Source organism: Pempheris klunzingeri, chromosome 20, assembly GCF_042242105.1.
Source record: "Pempheris klunzingeri isolate RE-2024b chromosome 20, fPemKlu1.hap1, whole genome shotgun sequence".
Taxonomy (NCBI): Eukaryota; Metazoa; Chordata; class Actinopteri; order Acropomatiformes; family Pempheridae; genus Pempheris; species Pempheris klunzingeri.
Window position 1 is genome coordinate 15,000,848 of NC_092031.1, and position 18,474 is coordinate 15,019,321.

An 18,474-nucleotide genomic window follows, 5' to 3' on the forward strand; every position below is an offset into this window, starting at 1 on the left:
AAAAGGGGGGGTGAGTGCGGGGAGGGTGGGAGCGGTGTGATCTTTTTCCCGAAAAGATGGATGGATACGGGAAGAGACGGAAACTACGCAAACCAAGAAAAACTCAACGTGGACAATTTAAGAAGAGGAGAAAACCAATGCAAATATCAATACAAAAATAGAAAAAAAAAAAGATACGCACACACATAGTAATAAAAGAGCAACTCAAATCTTTGTTAGTTTTTCCTAAGTAAATGCATAGATAAGAGAAATATTATTGAACTAAAAAACCAAGAAATTTTTAAAAAAGTGTCACGCCCAAGGATTCTATGTGATGTTCGAGGACACTCAAGGCAGCAAACTTAATTTTCAGTTTTTTGTTTAGTTTTTTTTTTTTTTCATCGTTTCAGCCAGTGTTTTTTGCCACTGGTGTTCTGTGTTTCTGCAACTGTCTGTGCTGCATGAGGAGAGAGGGACTTGCAATGCAGTGTTTGAGATTGACTCTAAAATCAACACGCACTTGAGTGTGAGTGTATACGCATGTGAGCGGGTGGTCAGTTTGTAATCAAAAATGTATACACACACACACATATATTCACACACACACACACACAAATACACACACACACACTAGCGTTTAGAGGAAACACCTCCATACTGTCATCCCCATCGTCAAAGGTGGGACTTTTCTTACCTCACCTGGTGGTCACCTGACTTCTTTCAGCCAATCAGGGATTCTTCTTAAACCAACCGTTGCCGCCGCCACAGGACAAGTTTTTAAAGATTTTTTCTTAAAGGCAGCAGCCATTCTGGTTTATGCTAACTGATCCTTGCTGCAATGGCTTTTCCTGACAGTTTTAAACCTGGACTCAGACTACAGCTGTCCACTGTATCCTTTTTCTGGAGATTTGGGTTATTACAAGAAAAATGAGATTGAGAAATCATGGTTTAATATAATATTGTTTATAATGCTAATTGTTCTGTTTTCGTTGAAAGGTTAAGGGAGGTGGCTTTGAAAATGGGTGGGATTTCAGGTTGATTTTTTAATTTTTTTTGAAAGTGAATCAAACGCAGCTAAAATGGCTACCGATTTAAAACAAGATAAAAAAAAAAACACGACTACTCCATCTTTGTAAACAGAATTGCCACTTTGCATGATGTGTTCATAACGTGTAACATCTTTTGTAGCAAACATACATGAGGTCGAGACATGTTTATGGGGAGGGGGTGAGTTAAAAATGAGGGCGGGGCGGTGGGTCACATTCCCAAAGCTAATTGAAATGCGACAGACGAGCGTTTCTCCACAAAGCGCGAGTCAAATCGGCAGCGTCTCACTGTAAATTGGACACAATGTCTTGTCAGATATGAGAAGCAAAGGGAGGATGATGGGGCAGCTTGAGGAAGAACCACCACAGACTGTTTGGGGACACTACAGACTACTTTCAGATATCCAATGTGTATACCCTCAGATACTGTACTACAGAGGGGTTTTTACAACATTTAGGTCTCTAGTTTCGACCGGTCCCTGGTCCATTGATTCTGCTGAGGGACAGTTCAGGGATGACCCTGACAAACGGCAATATTTTAAATGCAGGGTCTGCCCCTTTTTTAGTTTCTCCTCATTATTTTTTCATTCGATAAAAGAAGAGAGCGTAAGAAGAGATATTTTAAATAGTTGAGGGTCTTTTTTTAGAAAGAAAAGAAAAAGATTACTGGGAAAAATATGGATATAATAATGAATAAAGAAGAAACTTCCTTTTTATTATTTAGACTAAACTAATGTTTGAGTTCATCCCTTTCCATGCTTCATACTTTATTTGGTAAAATCAGAGCGTCTCTGGGTGGGCCTGTTCCTAAATGGTTTCTCATGTATGTTTCCCCACTTGTATGACTGTATGAGACCATTCCCACAATATTTGTGGACTACCTGATAATTAACTTATCATTTTTGTGAACCTAAATAAATATTGTATGTCAACCTAATCAGTGGCCTTTACTGCACTGTGTGAATAACGGCTCCATAGTTGATCAAATATGACGTTTCTGAAATATCATTCCTTGTGTGTGTGTGTGTGTGTGTGTGTGTGTGTGTGTGTGTGTGTGTGTGTGTGTGGACTAGAGATACTAGAGCAGAGTGTTAAATAATGACAGCAGAAAGATGGATGCATCATAATCTCACGCTTGGCTACCTCTCAGCAGATTTAATACAGTCGCCCAGCCTGACTGCATAGTGACAAACCTCTGTCTTTTGCTGCCTCCCCCATCTGTGTGTGTGTGTGTGTGTGTGTGTCTGAAAACTAAGAGATCTGTCTGATGTTTTAAAGCGAGAAGCGCCAGAGATGAAAGCCCAAAATGGAGGAGGGGAAGAGAGAGAAAAGCTTTTGAAAGAGGGAGATCGGCACTGCGGCCATCACTAGCTTCGCCTCCCTCAATCCACATCTCTTTAGATGTAAACACAAACAAACACCAGCTGTCCACACACACACACACATGCAATCGCCATACATAAACACACACCACACACTCTCCACACATGCCAGTGGTGGTGGTAGATGGTGGGTGGTGGTGGTTGTGGTGAAGGAGGGGTCACAGAGTTCTCAGTGTCCTCAGCTCACCCCCTGACTGCTTCCTCCTCTGCAGGAAATAAAAACCGATCCCCTTTGCTGATTGTGTGTGCCACTTCTCCAGTCTTTGAGCGGCCGTGAGTGTGTCAGCGAGCTCGGGTGAATGCCGGCAACTTGGCATCGGGCGCTGCAGAGCATCTGAGTGTGTGGGAACAGGAATAGCAGTAAATACACCACCACAATACCAAGAGCAGCAAAGCATGACCCGGTGTGATCAGAGGGCAGTAGCCACCGTTGACGGATTCCAACTTATTTCCCCTGTTTTCATTCAACATAACCTCGCTGCAAAGACCCAAACAAGCTGAGTGATTCGCTTTTTATTTCGCTGATGCCTTCAGCTCGTGGTTTCCCCAGAAAACATGAGAAAATGCAGCAGGACTCGTGTGCAAATTGTCCCGTGTTACTGCGCTTTCGCCGAGCGCTACTGCTCCCCTCAGTTTATCTATCCTACACACAAAACCAGGACATTATTTTCTGGGTCAGTGGATGGTGTGGACAAAACACAGCCTCACAGATGGCACACCATCAGTACACCTGTCTCCTATCATGTGTAAACATAACCATATTAGCCAGGCTCGTGGGGTTTACCATAAGTAAACTTGTTTGACCTTAATTTTTATGTTCACGCTATTTTCTGTAAACAAAGGAGACTACGCCTGAGAAGATCTCCAGCCCCTTTCGGACAGAGTTCGTCTCGAAACTTCGGAAAATTCTCGACTTAACCCAGCATGTTTTCAAGATCTGAATTTGAATAGATTTTTGATATAATCTGGGGTTTCCTCTACATAATCACATGTAATGTACGCTAGCAATCATTAAATAATCCTAATCAAAATGAATATGAACAGCTGGTAAAGTAAGCAAAGTTATAAATGCATTCATTGCTGTGGGAATAAAGGAATTCTGCACCTTTTTTCACAATTGCAGTTCTAGTAACAATTGTGCAAGCAAATGCAGGGAAGAACATGGATGTGAACAACGCACGATTACAAATATTTTGGCTAGAAACACTGAGCGTAAACCGAACACGCTTTCGTCCACTAGGCATCTTTATCTTTTAAAAATTACACCCCAATTTCAGCTTCATGTTCTTTTACTGTTGGAGAAACACTTCTGAATCATTTTCAGTGTTACATCTAAACGTGTCTTTACAGTTTAAGGCTTCAGTGAACGAGGCCACAAAGAAGGCAATGGTAGGTGTCGGCTCAGGAGACTCTTCAGTTGCTCATGAGCAAACTTGTGTTGCTGGTGAATGCTACCAAAAGAAACACGATTGTCTCTCTGTTAAATTGATGAGGCGCTCAAATTTTGTTATTCAGCACAAGAAGTAGGTATGGACAGAAAATCCCTGTATCCTGTTTCTGCTTTTTCGAAACACAGATGAAAGAGGAAGAGAAAATGCAATGTTTAACCGCTGCTACGGGGAACTAAGATGTTGAACAGCATCCCGTCCTCCCATCTGTTTGGAGCACCAAGGTAAAGGTACTGTGTGAATGGCTCTGTTCGTACCTACAAATCATTTCCTCATTGATTAAGAAACGAGGCACGCGAGTATTACAATGCTTACAGGCCTTAGATTATCAGGGACGGTGTTGGAGACACGACGGAGTCATGCAGAAATGGACGGGGTGCTTTGAAGGTATGCAGGCAGGGGGAAGACAGAGGACACTGTGTGGAGGCGGGCAGGGGAGCAGAACGGACACGGTGACATTGGGTGCGTTTGTAACTTGGCACCTCACCTTCCCCTGTTCTTTCTACAGGTGGAGGCTCCAGCTCTGCGCTGGACAAGCTACAGCTAGCAGCAGGAAGTGGGAGAAAGGTGACACACACACACACACACACACACACACACACACACACACACTGTACATGCATACACAAAGCGTCTGGCAGACATTAGAGAGAGAGTGAGAGTGAGAGCATGAGTCAGAGAAAGTTAAGAGGAATGGAACAACACATAATGACAACGTGTGCAGTAAAAACCCAACCAAATAAAAGTTTCATATCCTGGAAAAACATTACCTGAAATTCATGATGTTTCAAAATCTTCCAAAAGGTTATTTAAAACAAAATAATAGTGAGAATAAAGAGATAGAATTAACCTTGATTTCAGTTGCCGGTCAAAATGGTGGTAGACATGACTTTGGAGACAAGGACAAATGAGGAAGCCGTAAGATTCAATGAGAGAACGGCGCATCGTGTCCGGTCAGCGGCAAAGTTCAGAGCTGGTAGAAATGACTCGGAAAATGAGCATCTGTGTGTCGTAATGATGCCACATCAATCACCGGGCCCGGCTCAAGCTGTGTGTTCTCTGTTCTGGGGTTCTTGTTTGTTCTCTCTGAGCAGATGGGAAATGTTAAACTGTCACACCAGAGGCTTCAAATTATCATATTTTGAGGATCGTACACAAGTCAGAACCACAAGAATAATTAGGCGGAATTGTGTAATTTTTACAAAACACATATTTAAATGACTTTTTGACACACCTACTAATCTACCCCCTTTTTTTTTTTAAAGCTTACGTAACTATGATGCAAATTGAAGGAGGTGTGTGTCCATAAGTCCGTGTCCATGTCTTTTTTAATAACCTTCTGTAACAGAGTGAAATTACAAGACAAGCACGGCTGGAAGCCTGTTCATATTCTGCAGGAGAAGAGTGAAGGCCATAGACTAAGCTAATTAAAATCATAACTGGGTTGACAAGTGCATTTTTAACAACTCAACTTGACTGGAACACGTCATACCTTAGTGACAAAGCTCATTAAAGATGGGCCTCGTTTGTTTTGATCAAACGCAGAGAACAAAAGCTGTTCTACCGAGGCAGAGTGAGGCCTACATGAAGCATGATTGGCTGGAGTGAGGTCACGTGACAACAAATATGCAAACACAGAGGCAGAATCAATATTTTGCTGATCCTGATCATGAGACTAAAACCAATTACTAATTAAAAGTGTCACAAAATGGTCAGATTATCATACATTATGGCACTTTACCATACAGAGCACATCTGTCTCTGAGAAAAATGTAACATGTCATTGACTCAAGCATTATTACCTCTAAAAACCTGTTATACATGACTATTTATGTCCTACAAAAGTGGTTTTAGTTTCCTGCATTCATTTGTGTATTTGTCCAGTGCACCTCTCTGTCAACAGTGAACCAACATTTACAGCATGACGTGAAGAATAAAAACTTCCACGTCCAGTTTTACCAGTTACAGACATCTCATTTTGGCTCCAACTTTTCATAGTCGGTGTGTTTGGTTTGAGTGTAGTGGATTGCTGCATGTAGAATTCTTTCAAGACTAACATTTACAAGTAGTTTTGTTTGTGATTTCTCATACGCAGCATCTTTCTGTCCAAAAAAGACTGACGGTGGGCTAAAACTCATGCTAGCTGTTATCTGAAAAGTCTCCTCTATCTAAAATGAGAGAGAATATTATTACCGTCATTGCCGTGATTACATCGCGCTGTTTGATCTGCTCTCAAGTGGCACTAAAATCAAATAATGCAGCTGTAAGCATCATTTTCACCTCTGTGTATGTTGTTTTTATCATCCAGTCCTGCAGAGCCCCTGTGAAATGAGCTCCAGTGACACACATTGTAAAAGAAGCCATTAGAGCCTGCCAGTCAGCCTGGACCGGTGCTCTGTTTGTTTACACTAATTATATGAATGTCTCAAAATGATATGGCAATGATTCACCGACATTAAACAGTGTCGCAATTGCACTTATCTGTGATTCAAGCCAGCGTTTGTGTTACCAGCTCTGTGTGTGTGTGTGTGTGTGTGTGTGTGTGTGTGTGTGTGTATGACCGCAGTGAACCTGTGACAATGGCTGTGTGCCATTTCAGCCACTCTGTGGCCGAGATCCTGAGTTGGACACAAAGCCGGCTTTATCTCTGCTCTCACTGTTGTATCAGTGCTGCCTGGCTGGACACATTAGCACCGGACTTAGCAGCCACACACACACACACACACACACACACACACACACACACACACACATACACACACAACTTCCCCTGCTTCCAGTCTAAGTGTAATATATTGTTTTAGCACTGGTGTGTGTGTGTGTGTGTGTGTGTGTGTGTGAGTGTGTGTCTGCATACGTGAATGTGTGTGTGAACATAAAGAGACCACTGACCACCGGGGGAAGTGACAGAGACAGACACATGCTGTTTCTGTTCCCATGTCCTGTGGTGCTGTTGGGTAGAACGTCCTATAAGTAACATCATGTATAGTGTGTGTGTGTGTGTGTGTGTGTGTGTGTGTGTGTGCACTGCCTGAACAGGTCAGACCGGCCTTGCAAAACCATTATGCATCAGAAGTGTTCCTTTGTGTTTCTAAATTTCTTTTTCACTTCCCTCCCTGTCTTTTTTTTTTCTTCTCACTCTCACCTCCTCCTCCTCCTTCTTCGTCTGTGCCACAGACACTCCTCGATGCACATGATCTCTCTGTCCCTCTCTATCCGTCTCTCTTCCTCTCTGTCTGCCTCTCTCTAACTCACCTCACAGGGGGACGGAGAGCTTGGAATGTGGAGAAAGAGATTTTTCAAAAGACGCGGCGGAGAAACGAGCCATAAAACACAGGTTTACAGGTGAATTGGCAGGTTGTTACACCGCAGGACATCACAGCCCCAGACGTCCACACGGGAACAGTGAATGTGGCTGTTAACCCTTTACCCCGCAGGCCCGTCCCGTAGGTTGTTTATGCACAGTAAAGTTAATCATCAGCTCTTCTACTGCGCCTCTCTTACAATCACTTTAATTTTCATGACCCAGTGTGAGCTTGTCTCTGTCTGCTTTATATCAAACAGGATTTTCTGTAACAATCTGGCTCTGCGGCTCTGCGCTGTTGACTGTGAGGCAGCTCCGTGGTGACAGCAGGGGTTCGATTAGATTAGATGAAACATTAATGATCCCCGTGGGGAATCAGGCCGTTGCAGCAAGCAAGAACCGACAGTTTACATCAAAGAAATGCAGAATGCAATTAAAGCTGCAAGCAGCGTTGGAGGGCCCTCGCACCTCGCAAACTCAGACTTTTCATGTATTTCGGACAGTGCATCAAGGAGTTACATGTGTCCCCTATGTGGCGCTAGAGAACAGTCACTAATCACGTCCTATATTTCAGCATATGAAGTGTTGACTACACTGTGAAAATTTCATGCAAATCAAGTAATGATTGGCACAAAAGTCTTACTTCCTGTTGTCACTAGGTGGAGCAGTGACTGTGGTTACTAACTGGCATGTAGGTGTCTTCATGCTGGGACTCTTATTAATCATGACAAGTTTGGAACAGATTGGATAATGTACACTGAACATACAACAATTTCCTGTTTCATGGTGAACACGGCGTTGCCACGGTGACAACGTTTGGCGAAACCTCAAGAGCTTCATAAGGGAGCATCATCCACATCCTGGGAATGTTTGGACCGAATTTGAAGTGGCTGTAACTCTGGCCTATGTGCTTGCTGCTAAAATGGCCAGATGTGGCTCCCTGGACAGAAAAGAGCACAACAGGCAGGTCCACACACTTCACATTGTTTTTATTCATCCCAAATGAACAGTGCTAACACATATCATTGAATGACTTGTGGAAAGTAAAGATATATAAAAATATAATAAATGAAAAGAAAAAACAGTGAAAAAGAGAAAACGAGTGGAGGAACAGTGATAAATAGTTACTCCTACAGGACACAAGGGGGCGCTGTGTCCTCAAAAATGCAAAACACCTGAACCCAAACTTCTACCTGCTCTGTGGAATGAACTCCCTGAAAAGAACTGATTACATTTTGTTTAGGATGAACACATCTACAGAGTTATTGCTAAACTTTCCTGGCTGCTTGTGTCACTACGCTGCGACGTTTCTCAGGTCGATGAAATGACCAGTGCTGCCAACTCCTCAGTGAGGAAAGTAGCTATAATTCTAACAAGTTTTTGTATAGATGGTTTTAACTTGACAACATTAACAACCGATAACGACCAAAAAGAGACAATAGAAAAAACTGTCAATGGCAATGTGAGAAAATGATGGCAAGTTGCCATCATTTTCTCACATTGCCATTGACAGTTTTTTGGCCTTTTTTTTTTCTGGTCCTAATTCACGTTCAGTGTTTGGTTTTTTCAGACCTCCCTCCACACACACACGCTGTGCTGGCTCACAGAAAGAGCAGGTCATCTTCATTTTGGTCAAAGGCTTGTTAATGTAAATATTGATGTCCAGCGGAGGCTGCTCTTACACCCCGAAGCGCTTGAGCTAAATGCTAACATGCAGATGGTTAGGTTGTTAGCGTATGGGAAGGTTAGCCTCCTAGCATGCTAATGTTGGCTGATTTGCATTAAGAATAAAACACAGCCGAGGATGATGAGACTGTCATTATTGCTTCAGGATATTTGGTCATAAAGTATTGGGCAAATTTACATTTTGATCTCGCGAGATGAAAATGCTTCCATAATTCATCTAAGACTTTTCACTAAAAGGCAACCATGTGGCGCCCTCAGCTAGTTTATCATTGGTGTAGATTACGTTTCCATCCCCATGTGAGTGACACGCTCATGTTAAAAATGCTGCATGTATCTTGTTAAGCAGCTTCTGCAGGTGATCATGTGAGCAGAAGTGAGAGCAGATGCGTTGACAGGTCAATCCGCCTGAGAAAAATGAGCGTGCACCCTGAGGGGAGGCGCGCTGGGGGGGGAACTCACCAGGAAACTCTTGTGATTTGTCACCTTGATTTATCTTTGTTGTGATGCGTTCAAGGCGTAACAATGAGGTGCCGTGCGGGTTTTAATCTCTGAATTTTACCGCTGACTGATGCTGTGCTGAGATTTTTAAGGGAAGCTCCATTACATAACCCTCTTGTTGCAACAGATGATTTACAGCAGCGATATGTGTGTGAACATAACTTGTGTGCAGATAGGCGTCTACAGAGGGGGGGGGGTGATGTAGTGTGTCTGATGCAGAACTGGATCCATCCTCGCTCGCCTGTCACTGCGGCTGCAGACATCGTTTTTCATATTAGACCTGCATGCTGGCAGCGTGCCTGACATCCTCCCTCGTCCTGTTTTCTCCCTCTTTTCACCCCCTCTCCCCTTCTCTTTATGCCTCTCTCCTCTCACTTACTTGTCCCTTAAAACAAACACACTCCTCCCTCTCCTCGCCTCTGTTCAGCCTGAGTGGTGCAGTGATCTCGCCTGTCTGCCCTGACTGGCAAAAAAAAGGGGAAAAAATGTTAAAAAACATAAAACTGTCTTAGTTTGATGACATCATTGCAGCCACTCATGTTCAGCCAACATGTTCGAGACCACGAGTGGAACCAACTGCTGTGTGAGTGTGTGTTTATTCAAATTCTCCTCCTATTAGTCAGTGTGAGAGCCCAGCTGCAAGTTGCTGCACGGGAAGTGGATCTAACAAAGGTTTTGTTCAGACAACAGAACAGGAACATCCACACACACACACACACACACACACACACACACTCATACTGTCATAACACACTCGTGAGTATCCATGATGATGCTAATCTTGAGCCTAAACACAAGTCCTAACCCTAAAGGGATGAACTACTGCCACAAAAATGTAGATAGACATTAAACTAATGAACGGTCGATCAGTGAAAGACAAAAAAAAGACATTACAGCACAGCATGTTTAAAAATAGGATTTAAAAGACATCAATGACTGACAGGAGTTTCCAAGTTGGTCCCCATAAGTATAGAAATACATAAGATCACCCACCCACACCCACACCCACACACACTAATCCCGGTATGATGCAACCCTCTGAGCAACTGTATGTCATCATCAGCGAGACGTCCTCTGGGAGGGGTGACCCAGTGCAGCTCGCTGCCTGATGGACACAGTGGACAGCAGAGTGTTAAAATCATCTGTCTCCTCTGCCACAGTGACGGCACAGCCAGGAAACACAGACTGACCTATATCACTGCTCCGCGTTACAGTGTTGTTACGGGTAAAGAATGAGTGGTTTGAGAGACCACCCCTGTTTATGGGAAACAGCCCGCTGTTATGGCTGGGAATTATAGAGAGCTGTTCCAACGCTGCGTGTTGTGTTTCAGCGTGTCTCAGTGTGTTGCTTCAAACGCCAGTGTTATTATTAGGACCTTACTTTCATTTTGAATAAAAGCTTCATTGTTCACAAGCTCATTACTGTTGTTGGTGGTTGAAAACACAATATGCTAGTTCAAAAGCCGGCAAATGCAACATTAGCATTCATTTGGAGTCGTGTCTCAGTCCACCTGGCTTAATATTCACCCACCTTTTATCTCAATTTTGGTCTCCACCAGTTCCTGAGAAAAAATATCTGGCTCTTTAGCTGCTAAATGCTTCACTAGGTAGTTGCTCTAATCAATATTTTCTATTGATTTGCGCTCTCTAACAGAGGGTAGGTTTCGATTGAGCCCCCTAAAATGTACCTCCAACCCTTTTATTCATTTACTTCATAGTTTCAGGTCAAGGTGATGACGTTTGTAACATTCATCTATCACAGTAACACTATTGTCCGAAGATACGTGAGAACTTTTCGTTGCTGAATAATGAAGCTCATTAACCATCGCAGACTGTGTGTATCCCTCCCTGGGTGACTAATACCATGACAGGTGGTACACACACACACTTTGCTGTTACTTGATCTGTGTGCATCACACACACACACACACACACACACACACACACACACACACACACTGAGAAATTAGGTCTGTGTATGTGTGTGTGTGTGTGTGTGTGTGTGTAAAGTGGATGTAGTGTGTGAGTCTGGAAGAAGACAGAAAAATGAGGCTTTTGTGAAGCTCCTTAATATTTCAGGTTGGTACACGCACTGAGGGACGGATGAAAGAATAGATGGATGGATAGATGGAGGTCTGCCACTGCAGGACTAGTGACGTCAGCCTGTAAACTAAGGACCTAATCCTCTGTAGGCCTAACCTGCTTTAGTGCAAGAGACTGACATCTAGTGGTCAGCTGCTAGGACAACACCCTAGAGGTATGAGTTCTTTCTCTCCTCTTTAGCATTTAACTAACTTCAAATGTGCAAATGTATAATTCTGATTTCTCGCTCACCTCTTTTTGTTACATCTGTGTTTTCTCAGCATGAGCACAGTGGCCCAGATAACCTCCACATCACCATAGAAACACAGGCTGAGGACAACACGTTCACCAAATGTAACGTGGTATGAAAGGACATATCGGAAATTAAAAGAGGTCACAGATAAGGCTTATGAAATAGACTCCTTATCTGTGCACACATGTAATTAGACTGTTGGCCGTTACCGATGTATACGTACGGAGGGATTTTGTGTGTGGAATATAGGTCAGACATCATCTGCTCAGCTGATGTTACCAACTCACTCCAGGCTTTATTGATGCTGCGCTCGCTGGCTGCTGTCATATGGGGCCAACTGCCACATTTCACAGTTGAACAAGCCGGTACGCTGTGTGCTACCAAACACCACAAGGCCCGTGTTATTTTTACACCAATAATCGACCGAGACAGAAATATTTAAGCACAGAGCCTGGCTATGACCTTTGAACTGGGCTTTATCAGCGTAACATGTGCCTGAGTTCTTATGATGGGATCAGAAGATCGCTGGAGTACAGTGAAACTGAAGCTAGAGCTCCTTCATAGAGTGAGTCAAGTTAACAAATATATTAGTTAGTATAGTTGGATTTTATTTGATTTTTCTGAAACACGCACATGAAAATGTCACATATTTTGGCCTAAACTCACACTGATGTACTCATGGCACCTGCTCTTAAAGTCTCAAAGCTGCACTAATGAACATATAATGTGAAAGATGTTGTGCAAAGTGACAAACCCACGTGGAGTTATTGCTCCACTCTTCAGCTCTACATTTTGGCAACTTTCAGCTTTTTGTTTTCCAGCCTGCAACTTAACTGTTTTGTAAATGTTGGTCTCGTCTCGTCTCGTCTCGTCAAACCTTGTTCACAGCTGTAAACAGAAGCTGTTTTTAGCAATTAAAAAAACCTACTCAGCACCAAACAACAAAGAGACAAAGTTAGCAACTAGCTGGTGCACATGGTAGAGCGTTTTGCTGCTGAAGAGTTGGTGGAGACCAAAATAGAGCTACAAAGAGAGAAAACATACAAATTGATTCTAATGTTACTGCTGGATGTGTAAATTTAAAACTATCAAAGTTTGCTATTTTAGGAAAAAACATCCTCATGAGTCTTTAAAACTTAGAATTTAACACATAAAACCCATCTAACTCGTACGTTTGATCAGATTTGATGGACACTGGCACACATTAGCTAACTGGAGCACTGACAAAAACACATGTGGAATAATCAAAACTGTTCCAGCTTTGGTACAAAATTGTGTGTTCATATTAGAGTTTGATTGAGAAAATGTGTTTGCAGGACCTTTAAACATATTGCTACTTGATATGTATCACTATCAGGGGATGCAGAAAAAGTCATGAAATGTCTCTGTACAATTTATTTAGTGAGCACTAGCATCGGTGCTATTGTAGTTTGAATACAGACGTGACTTATAATTATTCAACCAGAGCTCAAAGTCTTAAATAAATACAATTAAACATAGTGTGTAGTTGATCTGAACTCGACTGTGACCTTTTCTCTGAGGTCACTACTGTGCATTGTGTGGTATTTTTTAACAGCACACTGGAAACAACCAGAGAAAATCAACTGAGTAAAAAAAATACAAGAGGAAGGCGAATGGTTTACTCAAATGACGATGAACTAATAACCCTGCTTAGCTCACACCTTGTAACGTACAATATGACTACAGTCTTCAGTTAATCAGTCAGCTGTCCTTTGTCCGGCTTCAGCCTGGCAACATTTGCATGTTTTATGTCCTCACCTGTTTGTGCAAATTGTTTACATCATTTAAACAGAACTTTGAACCTCGTCCAGTGGCTCCTGTGTTGAAGCTACTTTCAGTGTCATGAGCCAAGACTGGCCAGGTGATGAAAACCAGTTGGATTTTTTTATAATCATTTTTAAATTGGATTCAGATTCTGCTTTTAAGCTGCTTTTTGTTCATGGTTTGCTTCGCTCCAGTTTGAGGATTCATCATTGGATTAAATCGGCAGGATGGAGAACTCAGACGGCTGGTCTGTTCACAGCTTGGAGGTGAACACAGGCATCAGTTCAGACCCACAACAAAAGCAGGGGGTCGACTATGAACCTGACACCCAGACTAAAACCATCCAGGGGACACCGGAGCCAGGCAAGGGCCCCCCACCTCGGACCCCCATTGAGTTCCGCATACAGCAGCTTCACAACAGGCGTTTCCTGCTGCTGAAGATGCAGCACTTAAGAAAGAAGGCAGAGGACAACAGTGGAACAGAGGAAAGTGAGTCAGTGTCTGAATTTGATGATAAAAATGATGAATCAGTCCACTGAAATAATTTCAATCTCTTTTAAAATTTCAGTTTAAAGAAAAATTGATCCTGTTGATCATTGGTGATTGACAGCTGCTCTGTACTTGTCTCTCATTTGCTTTATTTGTATATTTGCAGCTTACAAATTTATGTTTTTTTTTTGTTTTTCATTCATTCATTCATTCATTCATTCATCAACATCCTTTCAGGACTTTCATTGCATTAGATTCAAATTCAATTGATTGATTGAAAAAAAAACTACAACAAACTAACTCTTGATTTTAGGTAGTACCCGAGCACATTAATACATAATATAGTTAGTTAGTTAGTTAGGTGAGAGAAATATGAAGCTTTGTATTTTTCCTTTAACCTCCAATCAGTTTGTACAAAAACACCCAGCTTGGTACCACTTTCCACTAAGACTACCTTTAGAAAGTATTTAGACATGGTTTATAATACAGTTATTGATTCGGCTGTAAGCACGAAATCAATAAATCAATAATCAGTTATACCACAGTTTTCACATCAATGCAGGCTCACTATTTAGCAAGATCCATAATTAACAAGTATATCTATTATCTAATATCTATAGATATCTAATATCTATATATCTATAAACGCTGGCTGATGGATTAAACAAAGTGAGCTGCATAACCAGTGAGGCTCAACAGTACAGATAAATGTGGGATCACTATTTGTTTCTATCTAATGTGTTAGAACAGCTTCCTAATGATTGATGAAGTGTTTGCCACCATTCATTTTGATTTATTTGATCTTTTACTAGTTCATTTTACTTTTCAACTCAACTCCAACAAAGTTAGCTAACGCACCAGGAGCGAGCCGGTATTTCTTTCCACCTCAAATACTCCTGCCTCGTCTTCATCTAATCATCAGGGGAACGGTGACAATATGAAAATGATAAATGGTTGAAGGTGTGCTAAGAGCTAATGCATACAAAAAAACATGGAGGAAAAGCAAAATGAATGAAACAAAGACAAAATGAATTATAGTAAAAGTAAAAATATCATTCATTGATATATTCAGCTCCATTTTTAATTTGTCTAATAACTTTTTACTCCATGTTGTCAGTTTTGGGCCTCCGTAGCAGAACCACTGCAGTCATTTAAAAACATGCGTGCTACAGGTCTGTCCCAGCTTTGTAAAGCCCCTCTCCCCCCTGTGTGGTGTCACCAGTGACCGGCGAGGACAGCGACCAGGTGTGTGAGCTGGAGGCCATCCAGAAGGAGCTGGAGGAGCTGCTGCTGAAAAAGGAGGAGCTGGACAAACAGGGAAAGAGCTCCACACTCAGTAATGGCACCCAGTGGACGAGCACCCACACTGATACAGGCTTTTTATAACGTGAAGGTGTTGCTTAATGTCACTCTGAGGAACCTCTGTGAACTGCTTGTGTTTTAAATCAGGCCAAGCGAACGTGTGGCCCGCTTTTTATAAAACTGAGACACCCCACGGGGGGATCTACATGCTGCCGCCTCCTGAGGGCAGCACACTGCGGCCAGAAGGACCAACAGGCCCGATTGTTCCAGGTGAGTCACACCACCTCACACACACACACACACACACACACACACACACACAGTCTCAGTCATGCCTTTCTGTACATGTGATCAGTAACAGTGTCCCCTGTCTGTCTCTCTCATGGGGAAGTGGACAGTCTGGACCACACGCCTGCTGTCATCCAGTGTCCGTCCTGTAAAGAGGTCGTCTTCACGCAGACCCACAGCAAAGTGGGCGAGGCTGTGTGGATGGTGTGCTGCCTGTGCTCCATGCTGGGGTACGCCTCCTCAGACCTCACTGGAACTAGTCTGAAAGGATTAGTTCGCAAAATGACGCGTTATGTGTTTTTCCTTTATTTATTTATTTATTTTAACAACAAATGAACTACAGAAATTCAAGTTCTGGGTTTTTTCCACCACTTTATTCCCAGTTAACACATTTTACCTTTGGACAGAGCCAGGCTAGCTGTTTCCTGCCTCCATTATTTATGCTAAGCTAACAGTCTCCTGGTTGTAGCTTCATATTTAACAGACGGATATGAGTAAAATGTCGAAAGGTTTTAACTACGACTTTGTAGCAGGTTTATGTATGTGTTTGTTTCCCCTTCACATATTTAGCGCTTAACATGTTTTTTTACACTTTTGTTTTAATTCGTGCGGCTAGTAGCTAACAGTGGTCAGCGTTAGCTACTGCTAGCTAACATCAGATAGATATTACTGCATAAATGACTTTTTTTTTTCAATTTGTATGAGTTTCAGTTTGTTTCCAGAGTAGGTTTGGTCATTTCAGTTTAGTTTTAATGTAGTTTTTTATTAGTTTCAGCATTAGTTTTATTATTTGTTTGAATTATAATATGCAGGGTATTTGTCAAAGGCCACTTTAAGAAGTTCAGTATTAATACTTGAATACAAACACAGTAACTCGGTCATGTGGTCATCCCTTTACCCATCCATTATGTCAGTACACAATATCATTTACGTCAGTTTTTGCAGACTACTTTTTATTTTCATTTCAGTTGACCAAGATGTTTTTCCACACCTATTTCTAGTCCATAGTCTACTTTTAGTTAGAAATTAAATAACGCTGATTTAAGCTGACCCTGTCACCCAAAGTGCCCGTCTCATCCTCGCTCTCTTCCTTCCTTCAACAGCTGCGTCGCAGGCTGCTGTTTAATTCCTTTCTTCATGAGCCAGCTGAGGGAAGTCCACCACCAGTGTCCCCAGTGCCAGGCACACATACACACCCAGCAGCCATTTTGACGTGGAGGTCACTTTATCAACAGCCCTGGTTCTCTTTTCATCTGGACTTTTGATTCTACAAATGATCAGCAAAGTGAACAGAGTCGACTGCAAGCACGCGTGCAATCTGCACAAAGGCTCAGACAGCTTCAGTCAAACGTGCTGCTGTTTGGCTGCAGTCATCGTGTGAAGAGTCTCAGCTCTGTCTAGACTAGGCAGATGCTAAAAACTTTAAAAGCTGCACTAGACAAACTGATCCCTACAGGATCAAAGGTCTTTTTGCTGATGTAGCATCATGTTGTGTTAATAATCAAATTATCTTTGTGACCCGTTTCCATGGTATAAGGAAAATATATTCGGGAACGTCTGTTATCTGAGGGGAAGATGGAAATGCATTGCTCAACATATGCAAACAGACCTATAACCCAACAAAGCTGCTTTCATACACACAGTTCAAATGCAGTGCCTTCCTTGATTCACCTGCCTCTGTTCTCTCTCTGGTATTTGAGAGGCAGCACCGCCCTGACTGTTTCACACAAGTGTGAATTACAGAATTGCAGAGGCGCTCACAGTACACCAAATTTTATTGACACATAAAGGCATACAGTACTTATATACATCTTTCTGAGTATTTACAAAATAGAGAACCCATGGATGTTACACATGTATAAAAATATGCATTACATATATATATAAATATGTACACAATGTGCAAAACATATGGCATACAAACAACAAGAGGCATGGCATGGAGACAGAAGTGACACTCGGCTACAATGAAGGATGTAAATCAATTCCACTAATGTCCCCAAAATGCTTCTTTTTTAAAAAAAAAAAAAAAAAAAGGAAGTCTTGCACAGAGCTCTGTACACAAGTTCAGCTTCTCCGCAGGAAAATGGAAATTGTTTACATGCTGATAAACGTCGCAGGTGAATGCGGACAAGCAGGAGAGCTGACGGGAACGTTCAGGGAGCCTTTAGACGTTCTTCAGACTCAGATGTTGTAAGTGCTTTTGGACTTATAAACGATATCACTCTGAATAAAGTCAAGGCAGGATCTGACATACAGTACAGTATATCGAGGGAGAGCAGCCATTATTGCTTTCAGCTGTCCCTGTCTGACCAGTCAGCAACCACAATTGCCAAATGATAAGTGGTGGCTGCACGGAGCATAAATCTGACACATGTGTGGATTTACTGCAGCCAAGTGGTTTGTGTGTGTCTGATATGAAAAATAAAACAGAAAAAAAACTCTGCAAACTGAAAATATACACTTGAGATCTTCTTTTACAGATTTTACATAAGCATGAAAACATGATTAAATGTTTTTATCTTTTACTTTTCACTCTTAATAAAAAAAAAAAAACGTGATAAATACAAAAACGTGAGAAAATTAACAAAAGGTGATAATATGTTCCACTGCCTTTCTGGCATCAAAATATTACATTTGAAAGCCTTGAAGCTGACAGAATGAAGACAACAACAAAAACACTATCAGCTTGTCATCTCCTCTGGGATATGCATCAATCAGATCGTGATTCTTTTCATCCCAGATTTGACAATGTGGAAAAGAAGAAACACAACTAGACCTGCAAGCAGGTCGACCAGGGTCCAAGCAAAGGTGAGGCACCCCGGGGTGACCGGGAGAACTAGGCCGTCTCTGAATGGGGCTCAAACAGGATGTTTAACAAGTTTGTCTGTAGACAAAAATGTAGGTAAAAATGAAACTAAAAACACAACAA

General features: G+C 42.0%; 1 protein-coding gene across 1 annotated transcript; it reads left to right on the forward strand.

The window, feature by feature from the left end:
* Positions 1–13,690: 13,690 nt before the first annotated feature.
* Positions 13,691–16,883, forward strand: LOC139220209 (uncharacterized). The gene is made up of 5 exons (XM_070852278.1): positions 13,691–13,952; positions 15,175–15,288; positions 15,402–15,524; positions 15,646–15,772; positions 16,646–16,883. Exons 1-5 carry the CDS (start codon positions 13,691–13,693, stop codon positions 16,752–16,754), a joined length of 735 nt encoding a protein of 244 aa, XP_070708379.1. The 3' UTR covers positions 16,755–16,883.
* The last annotated feature ends 1,591 nt before the right edge of the window (positions 16,884–18,474 follow it).